Here is a 21,439-nt window from a genome sequence, read left to right on the forward strand (position 1 = left end):
GCTATAAAGGAAAAAGCTTAGTAAGAACATCAAACCCTAAACTTAAAATTTTTTGGAGTATAAAATGAAGCTTCAAACAAAGCAAATGCAATAACCAAAAGCCTCAAAATATGGATGTGTTACCTCGAATTTTTGACCATATGCATTTAATGTCAATTTGGTGCGTCATCTTAAATATGCAACAAAATAGAATGGACGGAAATAATAAATGGAATGTATATCCATGGAGGTCCAAAATGAACACATTAAATAAATTAATAAAAGATATGAAAAGGTGATTAAATTACCTAATTAAGTCTATTTAAAGTCTTAATTTCATAAAATATTTTATTATAACAAGATGGCAAAATTGTCTTCGAATCGAATGGGGTTTCGAGTCTTGGTATTCGAAGATGTTCTGGACTTAGAATTATTTTCATTATTTTCAGTAGGAAATGACATGAGTTTTGAAGACAGGGTTCGAGCGACAGTTAAAGCTAAAGAAGCGGTTATTTTCTTCAAACTTGACCAAGAGATCGTGGGTTCATGGGTTTGGAAAGCTGGCGAAGCACGTTTGCACAAGCAGTTGTTTATTCTTGTGCCTATAAATAGTAGTTCCTTTAGTTGGAATAAGGGTCACAATTCATATACAAAATTCACAAACCTAAAGTATCCATGCGTTCGAGAGAAAAGGGTGAAGTGAAGAAAATGTATGAATTCGTGAACCATTTACTTTCTTTGTAAAACTTTTACATTTTTATGCAATTTTAATCTTTCTTTTGCTATTTATCGTTTCAAATTCTCTCATTCGAGTGAATCTTGTTTAATTTAAATTTTCTTTTGTAAATTGTTCTTTCAAACTAGTTTACCAAATGTTTATTTCAGTGATGAACATTAAAATCTATACACAAAACATGTCCTATGATTTACTAGTTGGTCCTGCAAGTAATCATGAGGTTGTGGATGTAATGAGTTTTCAATGGTAACTAACCATTTAATGCATCAATGTAAGAATTAGTGCTTACTCATTTTCCTTGCAAAATTATCACTAACTTATTTATAAAAAAAATTAAAAGATACCATTAACTATCATGTTGAATGCTAAAAGATATATCGTAGTTGCCAATCTTTTACCTATGGTTCTTATGTATCATTTATAAATATCCTTTTAATTAGTATTGCCTACACTACATTCTCATATTTGTCACATTTATTCTTCTAAGATCTCATCCTAAAACCTAAATTTTACACTTTTGCTTTCTTTTGATTTTTTTTTTCCCAAAATAACACTGCTATGGAGCTCTTGAATAGAATTCATTTTCCAAACTTTATATTTCTATAGCAGTGCAATTTTTTTGTGTTCATCATTTTAATGTTTCATTTTTAATATAGTATATTTTTTATTTCGAGTTTTAGGATGGTGTGTTCTTCCTTCTTGGCTATGATGAAAAGTTGCAAGGTGGTTTCCAAATCATATATATTACTTTGCTTTACCAGTTTAGTCTCTTTTTAATATTTTAGTTTGTGTGAATATTGTGGTATAATAATAAAAAATAAAAATAAAAACTAACTTTTAACTTTTTTAAAACAAAAAAATAAGTAAGATTTACCAAACAACTTTAATTTTAGTTTTAAAAGAGCTTTAACACCTAAAACCAGCTGGACCAAACGGTACCTAAATCTAACAATTGAAAGATTAAATGCCGGAAGCTATAAGATTAACTTTTTTTTTTTAGGGAAAGTGACTCTCATAATCTAAAGTTCGCTGCAAAGTAAGTAAAGTCTGAACAAAAATTGTTCACACCAAGAATGAAACTCGGGTTTTTCGAACGATTCATTTCAAGAAAAATTCATTAACCACTGAAAACCAATATCTTGGTTTCGATCACCCAACTTTTGATAGTGTAGATTTGGTTTGGTTTATGATCATCTATATCATTAAAAACTTATTTTCTAAACACGCACTAAGTTAATGATAAAAATCTCTCTTTCTTTTTTACTCTGGAACCGTATCTAATGATATTATGATTCAACTTGGTAATAAAATTTTACTATGAAATTAAATTAACGTAATAAAATTTTGTTTATGTACCAAAAAAAAAATTTGTTTTTTTAGAAATCATATTATTATATCCGGTGACAGACATTCATTGGCAAAAATATAGCACATGGAAAGCAAAATCAACAATAATTTACTTTTATTATCAACGTTAAAAAAGTTTTTTTTTTTCAACGTTAAAAAAGTTAGTTGAGTAATAAAATTTTGTTTTTTTAGAAATCATATTATTATATCTGGTGACAGACATTCATTGGCAAAAATATAACATCAACAATAATTTACTTTTATTATCAATGTTAAAAAAGTTAGTTGAGTAATAATAAAAGAAAATCTCAAAATTAGTGAAATTATTTTTATTGTTATAACATTCTCAACTTTTTTCTAAACTTATCTTTATAGAAAATTATGAAATTTTTTAAAAAAAGCAACTACGAAAATTATTTTGACACAAATGACCATTTTATAATTAATATACCTTTCGGAAATGAAAATATATTGAGTTGGCACCTCATAGACAATATTGTACAATATTAAATACACCGATTACAAACATTTCAAATGAAAGTAAACACATTGTTTAAATAATAATAAATTAATAATGACATCTCAAAAGTTGTATATTTTCTTTTAAATGAAACTAAAACAATACCAAAATTATTTCTAGGGCAATGTTTAAGGAACAATAGATTAAATAGGTCCCACTTGCTTAACCTTGGTAGAAGTAAAAAATAAGGCTACAAAGGCTTACGTCAAGGTGATCCGTTATCACCTTTCTTTTTCTTATTGTCGCTGAAGGTTTAACAGACATGGTTAAAAGAGTGGTAGAAATTGGTAAATTTCAAGGTTACAAAGTAAGTGATTCGATTCAATTCCAGATACTTCAATTCGCGGATAATACGATCTTGGTGGGGGAAGGCTCTTGGAACAATTTATGGACTATTAAATATGTTTTGAGAGGTTTGGAAATGGTGTCAGGTTTGAAGATCAATTTTGTTAAGAGTAAGTTATACGGTATAAACGTCGATGAACGGTTTCTATTGGCTGGTGCCTCTTTCTTAACTTGCAGCTCAGAAAGTATCCCTTTCAAATTCATGGGCATTCCAGTGGGCGCTAATCCTCGGCGTAGAGAGACTTGGAGACCGGTGGTGGATGCTATGTCGAAGAGATTAAGTAGTTGGAGCGGTCGACAATTGTCATATGGTGGTAGAATTACGTTAATTAATTCGGTGTTGGCAAGTATACCACTGTATTTTTCTCTCTTTTTTCAAAGCTCCAAAATGTGTCCTCCAACAATTGGTGCGGATTCAAAGAAATTTTTTATGGGGTGGCGGACTAGAAGATAAAAAGTTTTGTTGGGTAAAATGGGAGCAAGTGTGTCGCGCTAAAGATCATGGTGGATTAGGGGTAAAAAATTTGGAACTTTTCAATATAGCACTCCTTAGTAAGTGGAAATGGAGGGGTATCAACGAAAAAGAGGCAATTTGGTCTGCTTTGCTGTATCACCGTTACGGTTCTTTGTCTTCTATTTTGTTGAGTAGAGTACCAATTTCTAATGGTTCAAAGGACTCGTTATGGTGGAGGGACGTGATAAGTGTGGGAGAGTCCATCATGCCCGGTTGGTTTCGCTCAAGTACTAGCTGTGTGGTGGGTAATGGCACTGAGATCAGTTTTTGGAATGCAAAGTGGTGCGGTAATACTCCGTTTGGAGACTTATTTTCTAATCTTTTTGTAAAAGAATTGAGGAAGCATGCTATGGTTGCAGACAGATTGTTAAGTGGCAGGGAGGGAATGATATGGCAATAGGAATGACGTGATGCTTTAACGCAATCGGAAGAACATGATCTGGTTATGCTGAAAGAGCTACTTATGGATGTTAATCTGAATCCAATTTGTGCTGACAGATGGCGGTGGATTTTTGGACCTTAAGGTATGTTTTCGGTCAATTCTTGTTATAATTTACTCGCACAAATTGGTACGGCTGAAACAACTAATCCAAGGTTGCTGGAGGCCATTCAAAAGATGTGGAAAACTGATGTGCCCTCAAAAGTGAGTATATTCAGGTGGAGATTATTATTGGAGAAATTATCAACGCGGGATGCTTTAGCATCTAATGGTATTATTACAAATCCTCATGAATTTATATGTGTGTTCTGTTTTCAATATGTAGAAACTTGTTCTCATCTTTTCTATAGATGTAAATTCACTCAAATGGTGTGGAATGCAATTTTCAAATGGATGGGTTGTGGTTTTCCTATTGGTGAGGAAGGGTTGAACCATTTTCATAAGTGTGGGGATCTTGTCAAGTCAAAAAAAGGTGGGTGAATTCGACATTTGATTTGGATGACCACTAATTGGTGCATATGAAAATTGCGGAACAATATTATATTTCGAGGGGAGGTGACGGTTGTTCCTAGGTTGGTTGATAATATTACGACGATTTCATGAATATGGTTTAGCGGAAGAGCAGGACGTAAGTCTATCTATTCTTTTTCGGATTGGTGTTCTAATCCTATTGCATGTTTACAAAGTATATAATTGTTTCATACTGAATTGTAAGAGTTTGAGTACCCCTTGTACTCCTTTATAATTCAAATTTGCTTATAAAAAAAAAAGCTACAAATTAAATAAAAAAGATTATAGCACACTTTTTTTCTTAACAGTAAATACGACTGAGATTTGTTGACTCTTCGCAGAAAAATTGTTCCTTTTCTGTTGACAAAAGAGATCGGAATGAAGGTGGGGAGACGACAATAAAAATTCCGGCCGACAAGCAACGTTGTCGACAGCTTGCACAAACAATGAATTACCTAGATCCGTTGTCAGTCGGAGCTTATCTGCAAAAAGAAAAAACTAATCACCGAAAAGTGTAGAACCACCGCGCCGGATAGTATGACTGAAAAATTGGAGAAATAAACGATTTGATGAGTTGCTGGAAACTCGAAACTCCACTTGGAATGCTTCAAAATCATAGTTTCTGCTCTTTTTTTTTTTTTTTTACTGTGATTCCAACTCATGGTTGTTGGTATGAAAAGTGGAGAAAATAGTAGAGAAATCTAAGGGGAGACATGAGCGTGAGAGATGAGCGTTTCATATTCTTAACTTTTATTAATAGGGTCAGGAACAAATTAAATAAACTAATTTGACACCAAATGTTACACCTCTCAATAACGTTTTAACCGATATAAATTTTATAAAATTCACTGTTGGATTGAAAATTTATATCATATAGATCATTTGTGTAAAATTTCAGACAAATCCAAAATCATTTGATATGCTGTTATATTTTAATTAACAGATTCATTTATCTCTTTTCAATCAATATTCAAGACAAAACAAGTGGGACTCATTTAGCATTTGCCTTATTTTTAAGCTAATGCTACGATGGATCACCTTCACAAGTGATCCACCGTGGACAAGTGATCTACGGAATATGAATTTTACGAAATTCACTGTTGGATTGAAAGTTTATAACGCATAGATCATCCATAAATTTTTTAAAATTTTTTGAAAATCATTTGATATGTTATTGAGACCCATCAAGATTTACGTTATTTAATAAACCGTTAATCTTGATGTGTCTCAATAACATATCAAATGATTTTTAATTTTTCTAAATTTTTCTATGGATGATCTATATGATATAAACTTTCAATCCAACGATGAATTTTGTAAAATTCGTATTCGTTATAATGTTATTCACGACTGATCCACCATATTAGAATTTACCCTTATTTTTATAATAAGGATTATTTATAGGTAATATCTAATAGGTAAGAGTTGTAAAACCGTAAAAAAAAAAGTGTAAAAAGTACAAGTACTATTATCTCCTCTCGTGATAAAATTAAAGTTTAATTAGTTTATTGGTCCCTCAAAATCATTTTAGGTTTTACAATGGTCCCTTAATGAAAAAAAGGCCCGGCTTGGTCCCTTAAAGAAAAAATAAAGGTCCGGATTGGTCTCTTAAAGACATAATGTTTGTCATATTGGTCATTTCCGTCAAATTTTAACTCCAAATATAACAAAAAATTCAAATGATTAAAATTTTAAAAATTAATAAGGTTTTTGGTGGACCAATTACACTTAATGACATCCACAATATTCAGTCAACTAAAACTAACGTTTTTTGTAAAAAAATTGACGGAAATGACCAATGTGAGAAACATATGTGTCTTTAAGGGACCAATCTGGACTTTTTTTCTTTAAGGGACCATTGTGAAATCTAAAATATCTTTAAGGGATCAATAGACTAATTAAACCTAAAATTAAATTTATCAAATATTTTTTGGTCTCATTATAAAAAATTAAAAATAATACAGCATTTAATATTTTTTTATTAATTTTAATGCATATGGTTAATATTTTACAGTTTTATATGATTTGATATTTTGAAATAAATGAAAAAATTACAATAATTTTTTTTATTAGTTAATTTTTTTATTCTTCTATTTTATAATTGAGATCAAATGGTCAATTTGTGGTAACTTTAAAGACAATTCAAATGATATATCGAATTATAAGTGTCACAATATTTTTTTCTCACTTTAAATATAGAGTCTTAGATTCAAACTAGAGCCATTTCATATTAGTGTTCTTGTAGCTACCGATTGAATTGGTACATATGGAATAGTGTCACTGTATTAATAATTATTATTTGTTGACCAAATACTTTTTTTGAGTAATAATAAATATCTTTCTCTATCTTTTATTATTATTTTATTTAATAGAGTAATACATAGAATGTCAAGTTCAATACAAGAATCCTCCTTTCATTTACAAAATATAAATCTATAAAAAAAAGTTGCCAGCAAAATATTTTTTTTGTACGATCCAAGAATCTCATCCGCACTTTGGTGAATGATTTATGGCAAAAGTCTAATCCATCCAAACTCTCTATTCAAATATTTCATCATTCCTCATTTCAGTTAAATATACACTTCCAAGCTCCAATCCTAGTCAAATCTTTTCCATTGCCATTCTCAAAATTTTACTCTCAAGCCCTCCAATTCATTTCTCTGCTTAAATTATTTCAATGAGGTATGTACATTATTTACAACTACTCCCTTTTTCAAGTTCCATATATATTAATTCTCTGATTTTATTTTTTTAATATAAAAAGGGGCTAACACTCAGAAGAGATTACAACCGAATTAAACGAGGGGAAGATATTCCCAGTACATTAGTATAGCCAGCAAGTGACTAAAAGCACTCAGACAAAACACTAAAAAAAAATTAATACCCAGATCTCATTTTACAACCATAACCATCTGTACACCGGTTGACTTCAGGTAAGAGTGATAAACAACTACTTCCCAATTGAATTGAAGTAATTAGGGTTTCAGGGTCTAGGGTTGTGCTAATAGCCTTCCCAATTATTTTGGGTATAAATTTTCATTCAATTTTAATGGTGAATCTATCTCACCCCTAAGCTAATTTGTATACTTTATCCTTATAATAAAAAATCTTATAGTCAAATTAAAAAACAACAGTAAGTATATTTTATGAGTAGTTTTCATGTATCAATGATGGAATTGATTGCATAAATATTAATAATACAAATGAAATTCAATTTTAGATTTTTTTTATAGCTTTACAGATGTTGTGGATTTAATTAGGGTTTATAATTGTGTTACAGGTTGAGCATGACCTGGTTGAATTTTGTGCTGTTTTGAATGTGCAAAAGATTAAGAGGGCGTTTATTTCAAGGTATCAAAATTGAATTCCAGAAATAAGTTTCTCAGGTATTACTTTCCATGGAATGATTTTTCCAAGAAGCTTTTTAAGATAATTTTTTGTGTGACCTAAATAACCCTTTTCTTTAAGATCTCTTTTTTTTTTTTGGTGAAGTTTAAGATCTCATTTTTAATCCTGTTAGGAGAAAAAAGATCTCACTTTTATTATTACTCATTTTTTATTAAGGACGTCAAAAGAGGATTAGATTTGGGATTTGAAAAACAATCCACTTATCCACAGAGATTCAATTATTAGATTGGTTAATTATTTTATGTCTGATGTTAATTGAAAATCTCAACTATAAATTTTTTTTTTTTAAAATCAGCAAACTTTATTTAAAAAACTAATTTATAAGCACAAGAAGTACCTCAGGAGATGATAAAAATTACAAAACTATATATGTTGCCTAAACAAAATATAAATTTAACAATTGAGAGACTAGTAAATACTGTAATTTATAAGATTTAAAACTATATGTTTTTTTATCACGGTCAAGTAACTTTTAATGCACGATCTTCCAACTTTTGATAATGTAGATTTGGTTTGGTTGCATGTCTATGCTGTTAAAATTTTATTTGTGAATAAAATTTTACTATGAAGTTATATATATAAATTTTACTATTTTGTTAAAATTTTACTATGAAGTTATATATATAAATTTTACTATTTTGTTTTTTCATAATTCTAATTATTATTTTAAAAATTATTCAGATGATACCTAAGTTATTATTGAAATTTATCAGTATATAATTTACTGGTGAAAATGCATGTATATAATTTTGATCTATAAGTCATACAAACAGTTATTTTGATCTATAAGTAAATTGACATTGCAACGGTCTAACTATCATGACACGAAATTGTGTGATAAAACTATTTAAATGTTTGACATAAAATCAATATATTATTATAGCATTCTATTAAAATTTAAAGTTTTATGACATTTTGTGTTTCATTTTGTTAATTACATTGTAATAAAAAAAAATGCATTATCTTAATTTTTTTATGGAACCATCTTTGATGAAACAGTGAAGACATGGAAAAACGGATTTGCTTTGAAAATTCTCAAGATGATATAGTGAAACTTGATGGTGAATCAAGTGACAATTCATTACTTGTAATGCAAGTTCCAGCTCATGTGACTACAGATCGACGATGCAAAGCGTATATTGTAGCCAAGGGAAGGCAATGCGCGGGAACGGCAATTAGTAATGATATATACTGTTGTGCACATTTCTCAAGTAAAAAGCGCAAATGTGTTGACGTTCGTACTCCAATTTCTCAAGTACCATCTCAAGTAGAAAATCACGTTCAAGTGCAAGAGAATGTTAACGTTCTTACTAACCAATATTTTCATGGTGAAGCATCAAGAAACAACAACAAAGAAGAATTAGCATTGTCATTTTATGAATGGTTGGAGGTGGATGAGCCTATGGCTGTGTGGTTCAAGCTTGAGGTATATATTTATTATTCCCTCCGATTCTTTTTATAATTGATATATCTTGTTAGTATTATAGACTAGATCTCCTCACTACAAGAAAATTGATTTTTGCCAGCGCTTTTTTTCGTTACGAGTCGTTGGCAAAACTACCAAACGACTTTTAACAAACAAATGCGCTGTCAAGAATCAAATTTCTCTCCTGCATATTTCATTGAGCAATTAGAAAATAAGGAAAATTAAAATGCAATACATTAATTTTGTTTCTTTGTTCTGTGTAGTGTGAAGAGAAGTGGCATGCAGGCATCAAATGTGCAAGGGCTGATTGTCCACTAACAATTATAAGAGACAAACCAACTAATAATAATCAGAACAAAAAATTTGTCATTTTTTCTCCAAAAACAAAGAATTATTTCTGGGTTGATATGCTTCTTGTTCAATCAATTCATGAGTTTCCTCAACCTATAGCATATGAAACTCATCAAGATGGATTGAAATTTGTACAAGACTTCACTATTGCGCGACAATTTATAATGCAAAAGCTTGCCGGCGACATGCTTCATCTTGTGCATTTAATTCATTATAATGTAAGTTTTTTGGTGCTGATATTTTCCTCTTAATTTCCTATTTTTTTTAATCTCCATATTTTCTAATTTATTTTCTTACATTACATATATATAGGCTTTGATAGAATCTGCTCGAAATGTGATTGTTTGGAAGCAATTTGGTATGGAAGCATATAAGTGTCACACATATTCAGAACTTGGAAAAATGGTTAAGAAGCTACAAAATGTAAGTTCCAATTCCTAAGTATTTTCTTCTTCTTTCCTTTCAGTTATGTTATTTGAACAACTAAAATCTGACAACTTTTACGACAACAATCTAAGTGATTAACACGTAATTTGTGCTATATTTTTTCTTTTTTAAATATATATTTTAAATTTTCATTACATAAATACAATTATCATGGTTTCAATTAATATTTAACTTCCATATTAAGTGACTAAAAAATTGTAATACTATTAACATTTTTTACCCTTGACAGAACATAATGCAGCAATATATAAAGGCTAATTGGAAACTACATTCTTATGAGTCTTGGGCTGAAAGATGCAAGAATGCAAATAGTGCAGAGACAATAGAATTGCTTGAGGAGGTAATTAATATATAATTTTGGCATCTAATTTAATAATTGAAAAAACAATGAATTGTTTTTCATGTTTAAATGAATATTCAATGGATCCTCTTGTTCAGGAATTGAATGGTTCAATTTTATGGAAAGATGTCAGAGCTCTCTGGAATGCACCTGTGCAACTAAAATTGAGTTCTGAATGGGAAACATGGAAGCATGATGTGATGAAAAGTTTTGCTACATTTCATTCATTTTCTAGCAACAATGGCACACAGCCGGAGCATGCTTCGAGTTCTAATAGTTTGCGACAAGCAAGCCTTCAGTTTGGCACACAAAGGCCTAAACTTAAGGTTCGTCATGCAAATACGCATTCTATTAAGTGTAAGATCTGCTTAGAGAATTTTTCGGATGAACAAATACTTGTTAACCATTGGATGGAGAATCATACAAAAGAAGCACAAGAATTATTTAGAGGTTATTGTTGTGCTCTTTGTTTTGATTCCTTCACAAGCAAGCAACTACTGGAGAGACATGTTCACGCGAGACATCATGTGCATTTTGAGGAACACTTATTTCTTTTATTATGTATCCCTTGTGGTATACATTTTGACAAGACTGAGGAATTACAATTACATTTTATGTCGGCTCACCCTGCAGAATTTAAGTTGTCGATAGCTCCTGAGCATGTAACTTTGTCTACCGACGATGATTCTCAGAAATTGATTGAGCAAGGAAATGAAGAAGCTGTTAGAGAATAGTTTGAGATTATATCATTCGGCCTTTTGTTATAATTGGGCTTAGGATAATTTAGTATTTTATATTTACTATATATTGTAAGAGTAACTATATTGTACTCATAAATTTCAAAAAAAAAACTATATTGTACTCATATGTTTTTGCTTATTCTAATGGAAACCTAGCCTCCTTTTGTTTTATATTTCTCCTTTGATTGATTGTATTGTTAATAAAAGCATATGTAAACAATAACTCCGAGAATCCGAGTGGTTTACATAAGTTAGTCGGCAAGTTTGGAAGTTTAAAAATTTGATTTATTACCTAATCTCAGTCGCCATTATCAAGTTGATATGGAGAGCTCGATCTGCCTAGCTAATTGGCCAAAAGCATTAAAGAGGACCATCAGAAGACCCAATGCTGCATCGAGAGAAACTCGATCTGCCTAGCATTGTTGTTGCTAAAACCTAAAATTATTATGGTTGAATCATTTCTCACACCCATGGTCATAGTATAGGCACGAGTCATTAATGTAGAGAGAATATTCTAGGAACTAAAGATTGTCATATGAACTTTTGGTCCCTAATTTAAAAACATGTGTTTTGGTGCTCATTCACCGTTTAGAAAATTTTATCCACTACTCCAACAATTATACTTTCACCTTTATATTTTGAGTGAACTATATATCTATTTTTCCTTTATATATAAACTAAAATTCTTCAAAAAAAAAAAAATTTAACCAAATACATCCACTTTGGTTGACCACTTTTTGCTTATATTTTGAGACGGAGGGAGTATTTTTGTGATCTAAGGAAACATAATCCATTGTACCAAAAAAAAAAAGGAAACATAATCCAAAATTTGAATAGAAATAACTACACAACCAATTTCCTTTTAGAACTATGAATTTAATTTTCTAAATGACCTAGCAACCATTAATATTTACGGTTTTTTTTTTTATAAACAAAATTTAAATTATAAAGAGTACAAGAAGTACTCAACCCTTACAATTCAAAAGAGGTCACCTTAAATGCTATGATAGCATATTAAGGGATTGTTACACCAATCATGAAAGCTACATTAATATTGCTCCCAAAACGACCTATTAACTAAAACCAAACAATATGAATAATTAAAATCTATCCATTGGCCTGATATACCAGGTATGGTGATGAAATCGTCTGACAACAAGAATCTATCTGTTCGGCTCATAGATTTACCATCGAAACTTAACCATGAGAATTTTTTTCCTAGCACCGGAACATCTATCACCTCCAGCTCTTCCACAAAGTGGTTAAATAGAATTCTTTTGCTTTGTCTACTGTCTGCACTACTCCCTTGTCTCTCCGACGAGTGTAAAACTACATTAAAATCTCCTCTTATGCACCACTCCCCACCTCCACTTTGTTGCTTGAAAACCAAGAGGTCTTCCCAAAGTTTCTACTTGCCACAAAGGCTGCACAATGAATAAATATTAACAATATACATAACAACTCCATCCAGTTCCACCTTAATACCTAAAAAACCATTTCCATCAAAACTGCGCAGTATGAAAGAATCAGAGTTCCATATAACTAGCATGCCCCCTGAAAGACCTTCCGGTTCTTTAACCACCCATCTAACATCCTTATGCCCCCATAAACTATGAATGAGATAATCCTCAAAAGTTGCTTTTTTTGTTTCCTGAAGAAGACAAACATCAAATGCTCCTTTTTGAAGAAATAAACTCAACCATCTCATCTTTGCACTTCCTCCCCATCCTCTTAAATTCAAAGACACAATCTTCATTAATGGAAAAATTGTTGATGCTCCCTTCTAATTCTCTCGTCCTCGTCTCTTTTTTCATTATCCTTTTATTTCTTTTATGCATTCTTCCTCCGTATTGCCAACAATACCATTCTTTTTTCTGCTCTTCCCTGCCGCCGTACTCACCTCCACCCCCAATTCTAAAGCTCCATGCCAAACTTTAGACGCTACTTCCTGCTTAAACTTCGCCCGAAATTTTTTGTTACAATTTCTAATGTCCGAAGAATTGATAGAACTACAACAGAGTATGTCGCCGGCTGACGAGATGGAACATGCTTGTTTCTTGTCTACACAAAAATTGGAAGGTGAGCTTCTCTTAGTTACAACTGCATCGTTGTCGTTGCGCTGTGAAAAGACAACCTTGTCGGAGAATTATTATCATTAATGAAGGAATTTAATGCCATAAAATTTTCACCCTCCCCCTATGATTCTCTCTCCGGTTCCTCCACCGCGCGCCGCCATCAATATCATCTCTTCCTCCTCCTCCTCCTCCTCCTCCTCCTCCGAAAAAAGTCTCTCATCGTGGACTTGGGGTTGAGGTACCATTAATCTCATAGGACTATAAGAATCCTAAAGAACACGGAGATGAAAAATCTCATTGTTGATCTTCACGTCAATAAATTCATCCACCGCTTTTTGGTATGAAGTACGGATTAAGAGTCGGGCAACATCCATGGACAGTTTCTTGCTCGTTGCATCATCTGCAGGAATTCCTTAGACTCGTAACCATACAATTCTGTCCAAATCAACCTCCTTTGGTTTCCACGGGCGAATCTCCCTAAACCATTGGTTCAACCAATCTTTCGCATCTTCCAACAGTGCTTGAACCTCTCCATCCTCTTGTCCTTGTAATAACGCCAAATTGGATCCTAGCGGAGTTACCTTAACACCAAAATACCCCTGTGAGTGGAAAGCATTTTGGATGTTATACGTCATTCCCGGTTTCGCTACTTCTCCAACAAAAGCCTTATGTAAACTCATCATATCATTCACCTCTACCTCATATGATAATACAGCCCGTGTCGGTCTTCCTGCTTGCCTATTGGTATTACCGTTCCTTACCGCCTGTGCATATGTGTCTTCCACTACCTCACGAGATTGTTGATAATGGGTAGGCATGGCAATGGGTACCCGCGGGTACGGTTTTTACCTTCCCCGTTCCCCATACCCGAATCATTGATAAATACCCGTTCCCCGCCCATTACCCGACGGGGATGATAAATTGAACCCAATCCCCGTCCCAAATGGGTTCGGGTATGCCCAAATGGGTTCGGGTATCCCCGAACCTTGCCCTGCCCTGCTGAACCTTACCCAAACCCAAAATTTTCCCGAACACTGACATACATACAATACAAAAAAATTCAAATAATAAAGTACAAACCAAAATTTCAATGCATTAAACATACAAATGAAATGATATTCCAAAATATCAAACCAAAATTATCAAAACCATAAAGAGTACCGGTACAAACCAATATTCCAAAATACCGTCAAAACAACCACATAACCAAGAATGTTCTACATCATTGTTCACTGAAATTGCTAAAAAAACAAATAACTAAGAACCATTGTTCATTAAAAATCCTAACTCAAGTAGATAAATTATATGATCTGTGACATTATAAATAAATAAATAGGGGTAATATAGTAATTTTATATAAACGGGCGGGTTCGGGGACGGGTTCGGGGTGGGTACCAATATCTCCGTTACCCGCCCCATCCCCATGTTTTGAAATCGGGGAAAACCCAAACCCAAACTCAAACCCAGTCAAATCGGTTTTTCCCCGTCAAACTCGGGGTGGGTTCGGGCAGGTACCCGCGGGTACGGGTTCCGTTGCCATGCCTAATAATGGGGGTGATGATGTATGTTTCTTGCTGTGAGTCTAGATCTGCTGTTGTCACAATTTTCAATCCTTCCTAAGCTTTTGTCACGATGCTGCTCGCTCCGAGATTTTGATCGATATTGTTCTGCCCATCCTTTTTTGCTTCTGTTCTTCGATGACCTCCTGCATCATTCCTTTCATCGCCTCTATCTTCATACCTCCTAGTACCTTCACGATAGGTTAACAGATAACTTGTCTCTCCCAATAATAATATTGTCCAACTCATATTCAAATCGTCGCAAATCTGCAACCCGATCAAAACGGGTGAAGCCAAATCTTTTTATTGTTGGGATAGCAACTTCCATGATGTCCCCATAGTGTTGAAAAGCATTGAACATCGCCTTGGCACCAAAACTATCCTGGAAATTTGTAAAAAAATACGTTGTAAGGATCGCGTATATTTCTCCCAATTCAGTCTCTTTGCAGTCGCAATGTCAATTCTGGTTTTTTATTGTCTCTCCTTCTGTAACGTCCTTTCACAGGCTGCCATTGTTGATCATCCTCATCCCCCATTGTTAGAGCTTAGTGCTCTCAGCCTACCGTCGGTATCCTCGTCAAGACCGGTCCCTAGACAAATAGGCCCTCCGTTGTCGAAGGAACCGTACTAGGACTTTAAACTCTCGCTTAACAAGAATCCAAATGATAGAAAGAGTTGGCATAAGGAAGAAGATGAGTGCAATCTCAAAACCCTAGCAGAGCCATGAAACGGTTGTACAAGGAAAGAATATTTGAGAAATATTTACGACTTCTTTATGTGAACCAAAATTTACTATACTCATACTTGATACCAGAATTGACCACTGGATCGGATTAAATCGGTGGTGAAAGAAATACCTAGTGTGTGAAAACAGTGACTAAAGATGGGAAAAAAATATTCTAACGTATTTCATCCAGATTTGATAATTAGAAAACAATTAATTGTCTATGTTATTCATAATGTTATCTCTATCTCAAAATCATCAAAATTAGTGAAATTATTTAATTTTATAGCTTTCTCAACTTTTTCCTTTTTTTGTTTTGAAAAACTTTCTCAACTTTTTTCTAAATATATCTCTATAAAAATTTATGAGACATTTTTACAAAAGAACAATTGAGCAAGGAGAAATTATTCATCAATAACAATGACCCAAATAATCATTTTATAATTCATAGGAGATATGAACTCAAGTTTTTGTGAATACAAAGTCAAAATTTTACTATTGAGTTGACACCTTTGATAAAGAAAATATATTTAGTTGGCACGTCATAGAGAAAATATTGTAAATTATGAAATACACCCATTATTATTAAAAATACAAACTTTTTAAATGAAAGATAAAAATTATTTAAATAATAAATTAATATTGACATCTCAAAAGTTATATATTTTCTTATAAATTTTTTTATTCTTGTAATTTATAATTGAGATCAGATGGGCAATTATTTCGTGGTAAATATTTTGACTTTTTCACTTTAATTCAAATTATATATTGAATCATTATCGTCACTGTATTTTTTTTTTTTTTGTTTAATAGCCTATTGGCAAGACTTACATATTATAAATGTAAAGTCTCGAGTTCAAACTCAAGCCACTGTATATAAGTGCGGCTACTATTTGTTTTTTTTTTGTTCCGCTACAAGTTGAACTAATTATTCTTATCGAACATTAGTGTCACTGTATTCAGGGACGGATTTTTAATAAATATTACATAAAATTTAATTGTAATTTATATAAATAGGGATCAAATTATACCGATATAAAACTATTTTACATTGATTTATTTATCAGAATTAATTTACACTATGATTATACATAGAAATTATAGTCTATTAATAATAATTATTTATAAAATAAGAACTTTATATATATAGTCTATACAACATTAGGGGTGGGAGGGAGGGGCCGAAGTCCACCATTGCCACCCCTTGAATCCGTCCCTGACTGTATTAATAATATTGTTTGACTATATAATATATTTTTTTGACTAATAATAAATATGTATTAATAATATATATTCTTTTACTAATAATATATATATCTTTATTTTAAAAAAAAATATCATAGAGGGTAATGCATAGTAGCTAGTTACAATCCAAAAATCTCCTCATTTCATTTGCAAAATAAATCTATCAACAATATATATTTTTTGTTACGATCCAAGAATCTCCTCCTGGAGAAAGCCTAATCCATCCAAATTCTCTATTCATATTTCATCATTCATCATTTCAGTTACATATACACTTCCAAGTTCCAATCTCAATCAACCAAATCTTTTCCATTTCCATTCTCAAAATTTTACATCTATAGTATTCTATACTCTCAAGCTTAGATTATTTTTTGTTACCTATGCGCTTAGGTGAATGATTTATAGCCAAAGCCTAATCCATCCAAACTCATATTTCATCAAATTAGCTACATATACACTTCCAAGTTCCAATTAATCTCTGCATAAATAATATTTTGAGGTACATTCTTTACAATTGCCCTCTTTTCAAGTTCCATATATTAATTCTATGAAAGTATGTCAGAATCACAGTGACCTACTGTAATTTTGCAGATGCTACTAGTTTTTGCAAAATTAAAGTGAGCTACCGTAATTAAAGTGAGCTACCGTAATTCTAACATACTCACTGTGATACTAAACATACACTTAGTCAATTTCTATCTAAACTATGTTACAATTATATTTCTTTCAATAGTAATGGTGAAATTATCTCACCCTAAGATATTTTGTATACTTTATCCTTATTATTATCAAATTAAAAAAAACAAAAAAAAAAAACAATAATTTATATTTTATAAGTAGTTTTCATGATGATGTAATTGATTACATAAATATTAATGATATAATTCATACCCAATGTTTATATTGATCTAATTACAAAGTTTATTTTAATTATTTTTTGTTCAATTTGATATATTGTGGATGTAATTAGGGTTTATCACACTGTGTTACAGGTTGAGCACGATCTAGCTGAGTACTGTGCCGTTTTTTTTTTTTTTTTTTTGTAAACAGTACTGTGCCGTTTTGGATGTGCAAAAGATTAAAGGTAAATTTTTTTCATGATGCTTTTTAAGATAATTTTCTTTTTTGACCTAAATAACCCTTTTTAAGATCTCATTTTTAATCCTGTTAAAAGAAAAATATCTCATTTTTATTACTCATTTTAAGATCATTGATTCATAAAGAGGATTAGATTTGGGTTTTAGAATCCACTTATTCAAAGAGATACACCCTCTACTCTCATATATAAACAATTTTTTACTTTTTAGATTCATTGAATAATTGATGTATCTGGTCAGTTTTTGGTCCAGATACATCAATTATTGAATGAATCAAAAAAATGAAAAGTTGCTTATATATGAGACTAGAGGGAGTACGCTTATTAAATTGGATGTTAATATAATCTTCATGTCTAATGTTAATTGGAACTATTAGATATTTTTTGGAATCATCACACATTATTTAAAAAACTAATACTACTAATTTATAATTAGGGACGTCACATTATATGTGCAAGAGCCGGGGTTTGAACTCCGACATCACTTATTCACAAGGTGAAATTTCTAGCCACTAGGTTACTTGACCAAAAAAAATTTGTTATGTACTTTACAAATTCTTCAACGGAGATCAGTCATTGTTAAACGACAGTGAAAATTTCGTACTTATAACATAGTAACAAAAAAAAATTTGCATTGACAGTGTAAACAAAAATAATCTATATAAATAAATACATTAATTTTATTATTTTACTATTTTTCAATCCTCAGTATGACACGTATTCGAATCCTTCCCTGATTATAATCTTTAACAATTGAAAGACTAAATTAGCATGACAACGGAGCGGGGTCGGGTTGAACCATCCCCGCACCCGCCTCCCGATACCACCCCCGCCCCCAAACTCTGTCGTGGTTAACTATTGACCACTCACCCCCGCCCCCAGCAGGGAACGTGTTCCAGCCCCGCCCCCGTAGAAACTATCATTTTAAAAAGAAGTTTTTCTAAAAAAAAAGATCCTATTTCAAAGCTTCTTCTTTAAATAAAATGAAAAAAAGTCATGTTTCAAAGCTCACTTTCATTTTATGTATATTTTACTATGTTAAATATAAGAGTGATACGGTAATTTAAGTAGGACAGAGGCGGTCGGGGGTGGGTGCAAGGCAGGTTCACCCCACCCGGTATTTAAAATTCGAGTTTTACCTGTACCTATCTTTGCACCTAGTTAGGCTCTGTTTGGTAATACAAATAAGCTAGCTTATAGTTTATTATATGAGTTTATAAGCTTGTTTCAAAAAATTAGAGGTGTTTGGTAACAAGCTTTTTGTACTAGCTTATAGCTTTTTTTCAGATGTTATTTCAAGTAGCATTTGAGCTTATAGCTTATAGCTTTTTACACTTTATTCCATTTTTACCCTTTAATTTAATAACTATCCACTCTAAAAAATAAACTACCCACTATCAATTATGTAATTTTATATTTAATAACCACTTTAAAAGCTAATTTTACCAAACACTTTAATTTAAATAAGCTAGTTTTTCAGCTATCAGCTATAAGCTAGCTTTTCAGTTATCAGCTAGCTTATCAGCTATCAGCTAGCTTATAGCTTATTTTTACCGAACAGACAACTTTTGATAATGTAGATTTGGTTTGGTTGCGAGTCCATACTATTAAAATTTTATTTGGGAATAAATTTTTATTATGAAGTTAGACGAACGTAATAAGATTTTGTTTTTTCAGAAATCATATTATTTATTTTTTTGGTACAACAGTAATCATATTATTATTATTAAAATTTATTCAAATGTTACATAAATATTGCAATTTATCAGTAACTAGTGGAGAAAAATGCTTGTATAACAACACTAACATAGAAAAATTTAAACAAACTGTTATTTTTTCTTGATCTGCATTTGCAACATTGTGACTATGTATTTATTCTTCCTAATGATTTAAACTTGTTCATTTTGACTCTCTTTGGTAAAATTAATCTATAAGATAGTTTATATCTGATAAACTAACTTATAGCTGATATATAAGCTAACTAACAATGTCACAAAATTGTGTTAAATGTTTGACATAAAATCAATGTATTATAGCGATCGATTAAAATCTGAAGTTCATTTGTGTTTCATTTTCAGTCTCTTTTGTTAATTACTATGTAATAATAGAAACTGCATTATCTAACTTTTTATGGAATGATCTTTAATGAAACAGTGAAGAAGACATGGAAAAACTGATTTGTATGGAAAATTCTCAATATGATATAATGAAACTTGACGATGAATCTAGTGACGATTCATTACTTGTAATGCAAGTACCAGCTCAGGTAGAAAATCAAGTTCAACTGCAAGAGAATGAGAATGACAATGATAATGATAATGTTAATGGATTGGCTATTCAAATATTTGAAGAGCCTGATACTACAGATCGACAATGCAGAGCCTACATCGAAGCCAAGGGAAGGCAGTGTGCGAGAAAGGCAATTAGGAATAATATATACTGTTGTTCGCATTTCTCAAGTAAAAAAGGGAAATCTGTTCACGTTCGTACCCCAATTTGTGGAGGTATAACTATTGCCGGTGCTAGATGTAAGCACCGTTCCCTTTATGGACGTGCATTCTGCAAGAAACATCTCCACAATGTAGAGAAGGGCCAAACATCAAATTCAAAGTGTCGCATTCGCACTCGCACTCGCACTCTTAAAAGGAAATTTGAAGAAAACTGCACTGACATGGTCTTAGTACATCCGGAAATTCCATTGGAAATCAACCCGGTGTCTGTCATCAACAGGGATGATTCTTTCTCCGCAAGGAACATCATAGGTGAAACTCTTATGCTTTCTGGTACTGATCGGAATGAAATTAAGGCTCTTCAGTGGATAGGCTCTCCTAGCCACGGTAATGATCACACCGAAGACTCTTGTTTCGATAATGAGAATGGTATTCAGTGTAAGATTTGCTTTGAAGAATTTTCTAATGATAAAACACTTGGCAACCATTGGATGGAAAATCATGAAAAAGAAGCACAATGGTTATTCAGAAGCTATGCTTGTGCAATTTGCCTTGACACCTTCACCAACAAGCAGATATTAGAATCACATGTTCGGGAGAGGCACCGTGTGCAGTTTTTCGACCATTACATACTTTTAATATGTATCCCTTGTGGTAGAGATTTTGAAAATATGGACGAATTGTGGCTACATGTTATGTCGGCTCACCCTGCTGAACTGAAACTGCCGAAAGCTCCTGCTCAACTTACTTTCTCTACCGGCGAGGATTCTCTTAAAATGATTGAGCAGGGAAATGAAGCTTCTTTAAACAATAATTCCATTATTCCAAGTGGTTCACAGAAGCTAGTCTGTAGGTTTTGTGGTTTGAAATTTGATTTAATTTCTGATCTCAATCGCCATCGTGAAGCTGTTCATATGGAGCACAATCTACCTAGTTGGGTCGAAGCATCAAATAGGTTCGGAAGAAGGGCTAGATCTAATTCAAATAGAAGAAGTCATGCAAAGAAGACTGAACCTCAGCCTAATAATAGTCTTGATATTTTATCATCGACTGCTTGCGCTGAATGCTGCCAAGACAATCTGGAGGCTTCCCTGAAAGAAAAATATGGATATTTGCCAGCAAGGCTCAATTTGAAAGCTACAAAACTTTGCATTGAATTAGCATCAGGATGAGTTTATTTGGTTCTGT

General features: G+C 32.1%; 1 protein-coding gene across 1 annotated transcript; it reads left to right on the forward strand.

The window, feature by feature from the left end:
* The first annotated feature begins 340 nt into the window (after positions 1-340).
* Positions 341-21,423, forward strand: LOC123922793 (histone-lysine N-methyltransferase SUVR5-like). Its single transcript, XM_045975482.1, has 12 exons — positions 341-551; positions 2,834-3,274; positions 3,940-3,965; positions 4,206-4,295; positions 7,671-7,741; positions 8,798-9,224; positions 9,488-9,793; positions 9,888-9,998; positions 10,252-10,362; positions 10,461-10,719; positions 15,995-16,001; positions 20,031-21,423. Exons 1-12 carry the CDS (start codon positions 341-343, stop codon positions 21,421-21,423), a joined length of 3,453 nt encoding a protein of 1,150 aa, XP_045831438.1.
* Positions 21,424-21,439: the final 16 nt, after the last annotated feature.

Source organism: Trifolium pratense, linkage group LG4 (assembly GCF_020283565.1).
Source record: "Trifolium pratense cultivar HEN17-A07 linkage group LG4, ARS_RC_1.1, whole genome shotgun sequence".
Lineage (NCBI taxonomy): Eukaryota > Viridiplantae > Streptophyta > Magnoliopsida > Fabales > Fabaceae > Trifolium > Trifolium pratense.

Bases quoted from the DNA above. Each gene is read 5' to 3' on its own strand.
- LOC123922793 (XM_045975482.1), top strand. From the start codon at position 341: ATGGCAAAATTGTCTTCGAATCGAATGGGGTTTCGAGTCTTGGTATTC. The intron at 9,794-9,887 runs GTAAGTTTTTTG...ACATATATATAG, and splicing joins TGCATTTAATTCATTATAAT to GCTTTGATAGAATCTGCTCG. The intron at 10,363-10,460 runs GTAATTAATATA...CCTCTTGTTCAG, and splicing joins CAATAGAATTGCTTGAGGAG to GAATTGAATGGTTCAATTTT.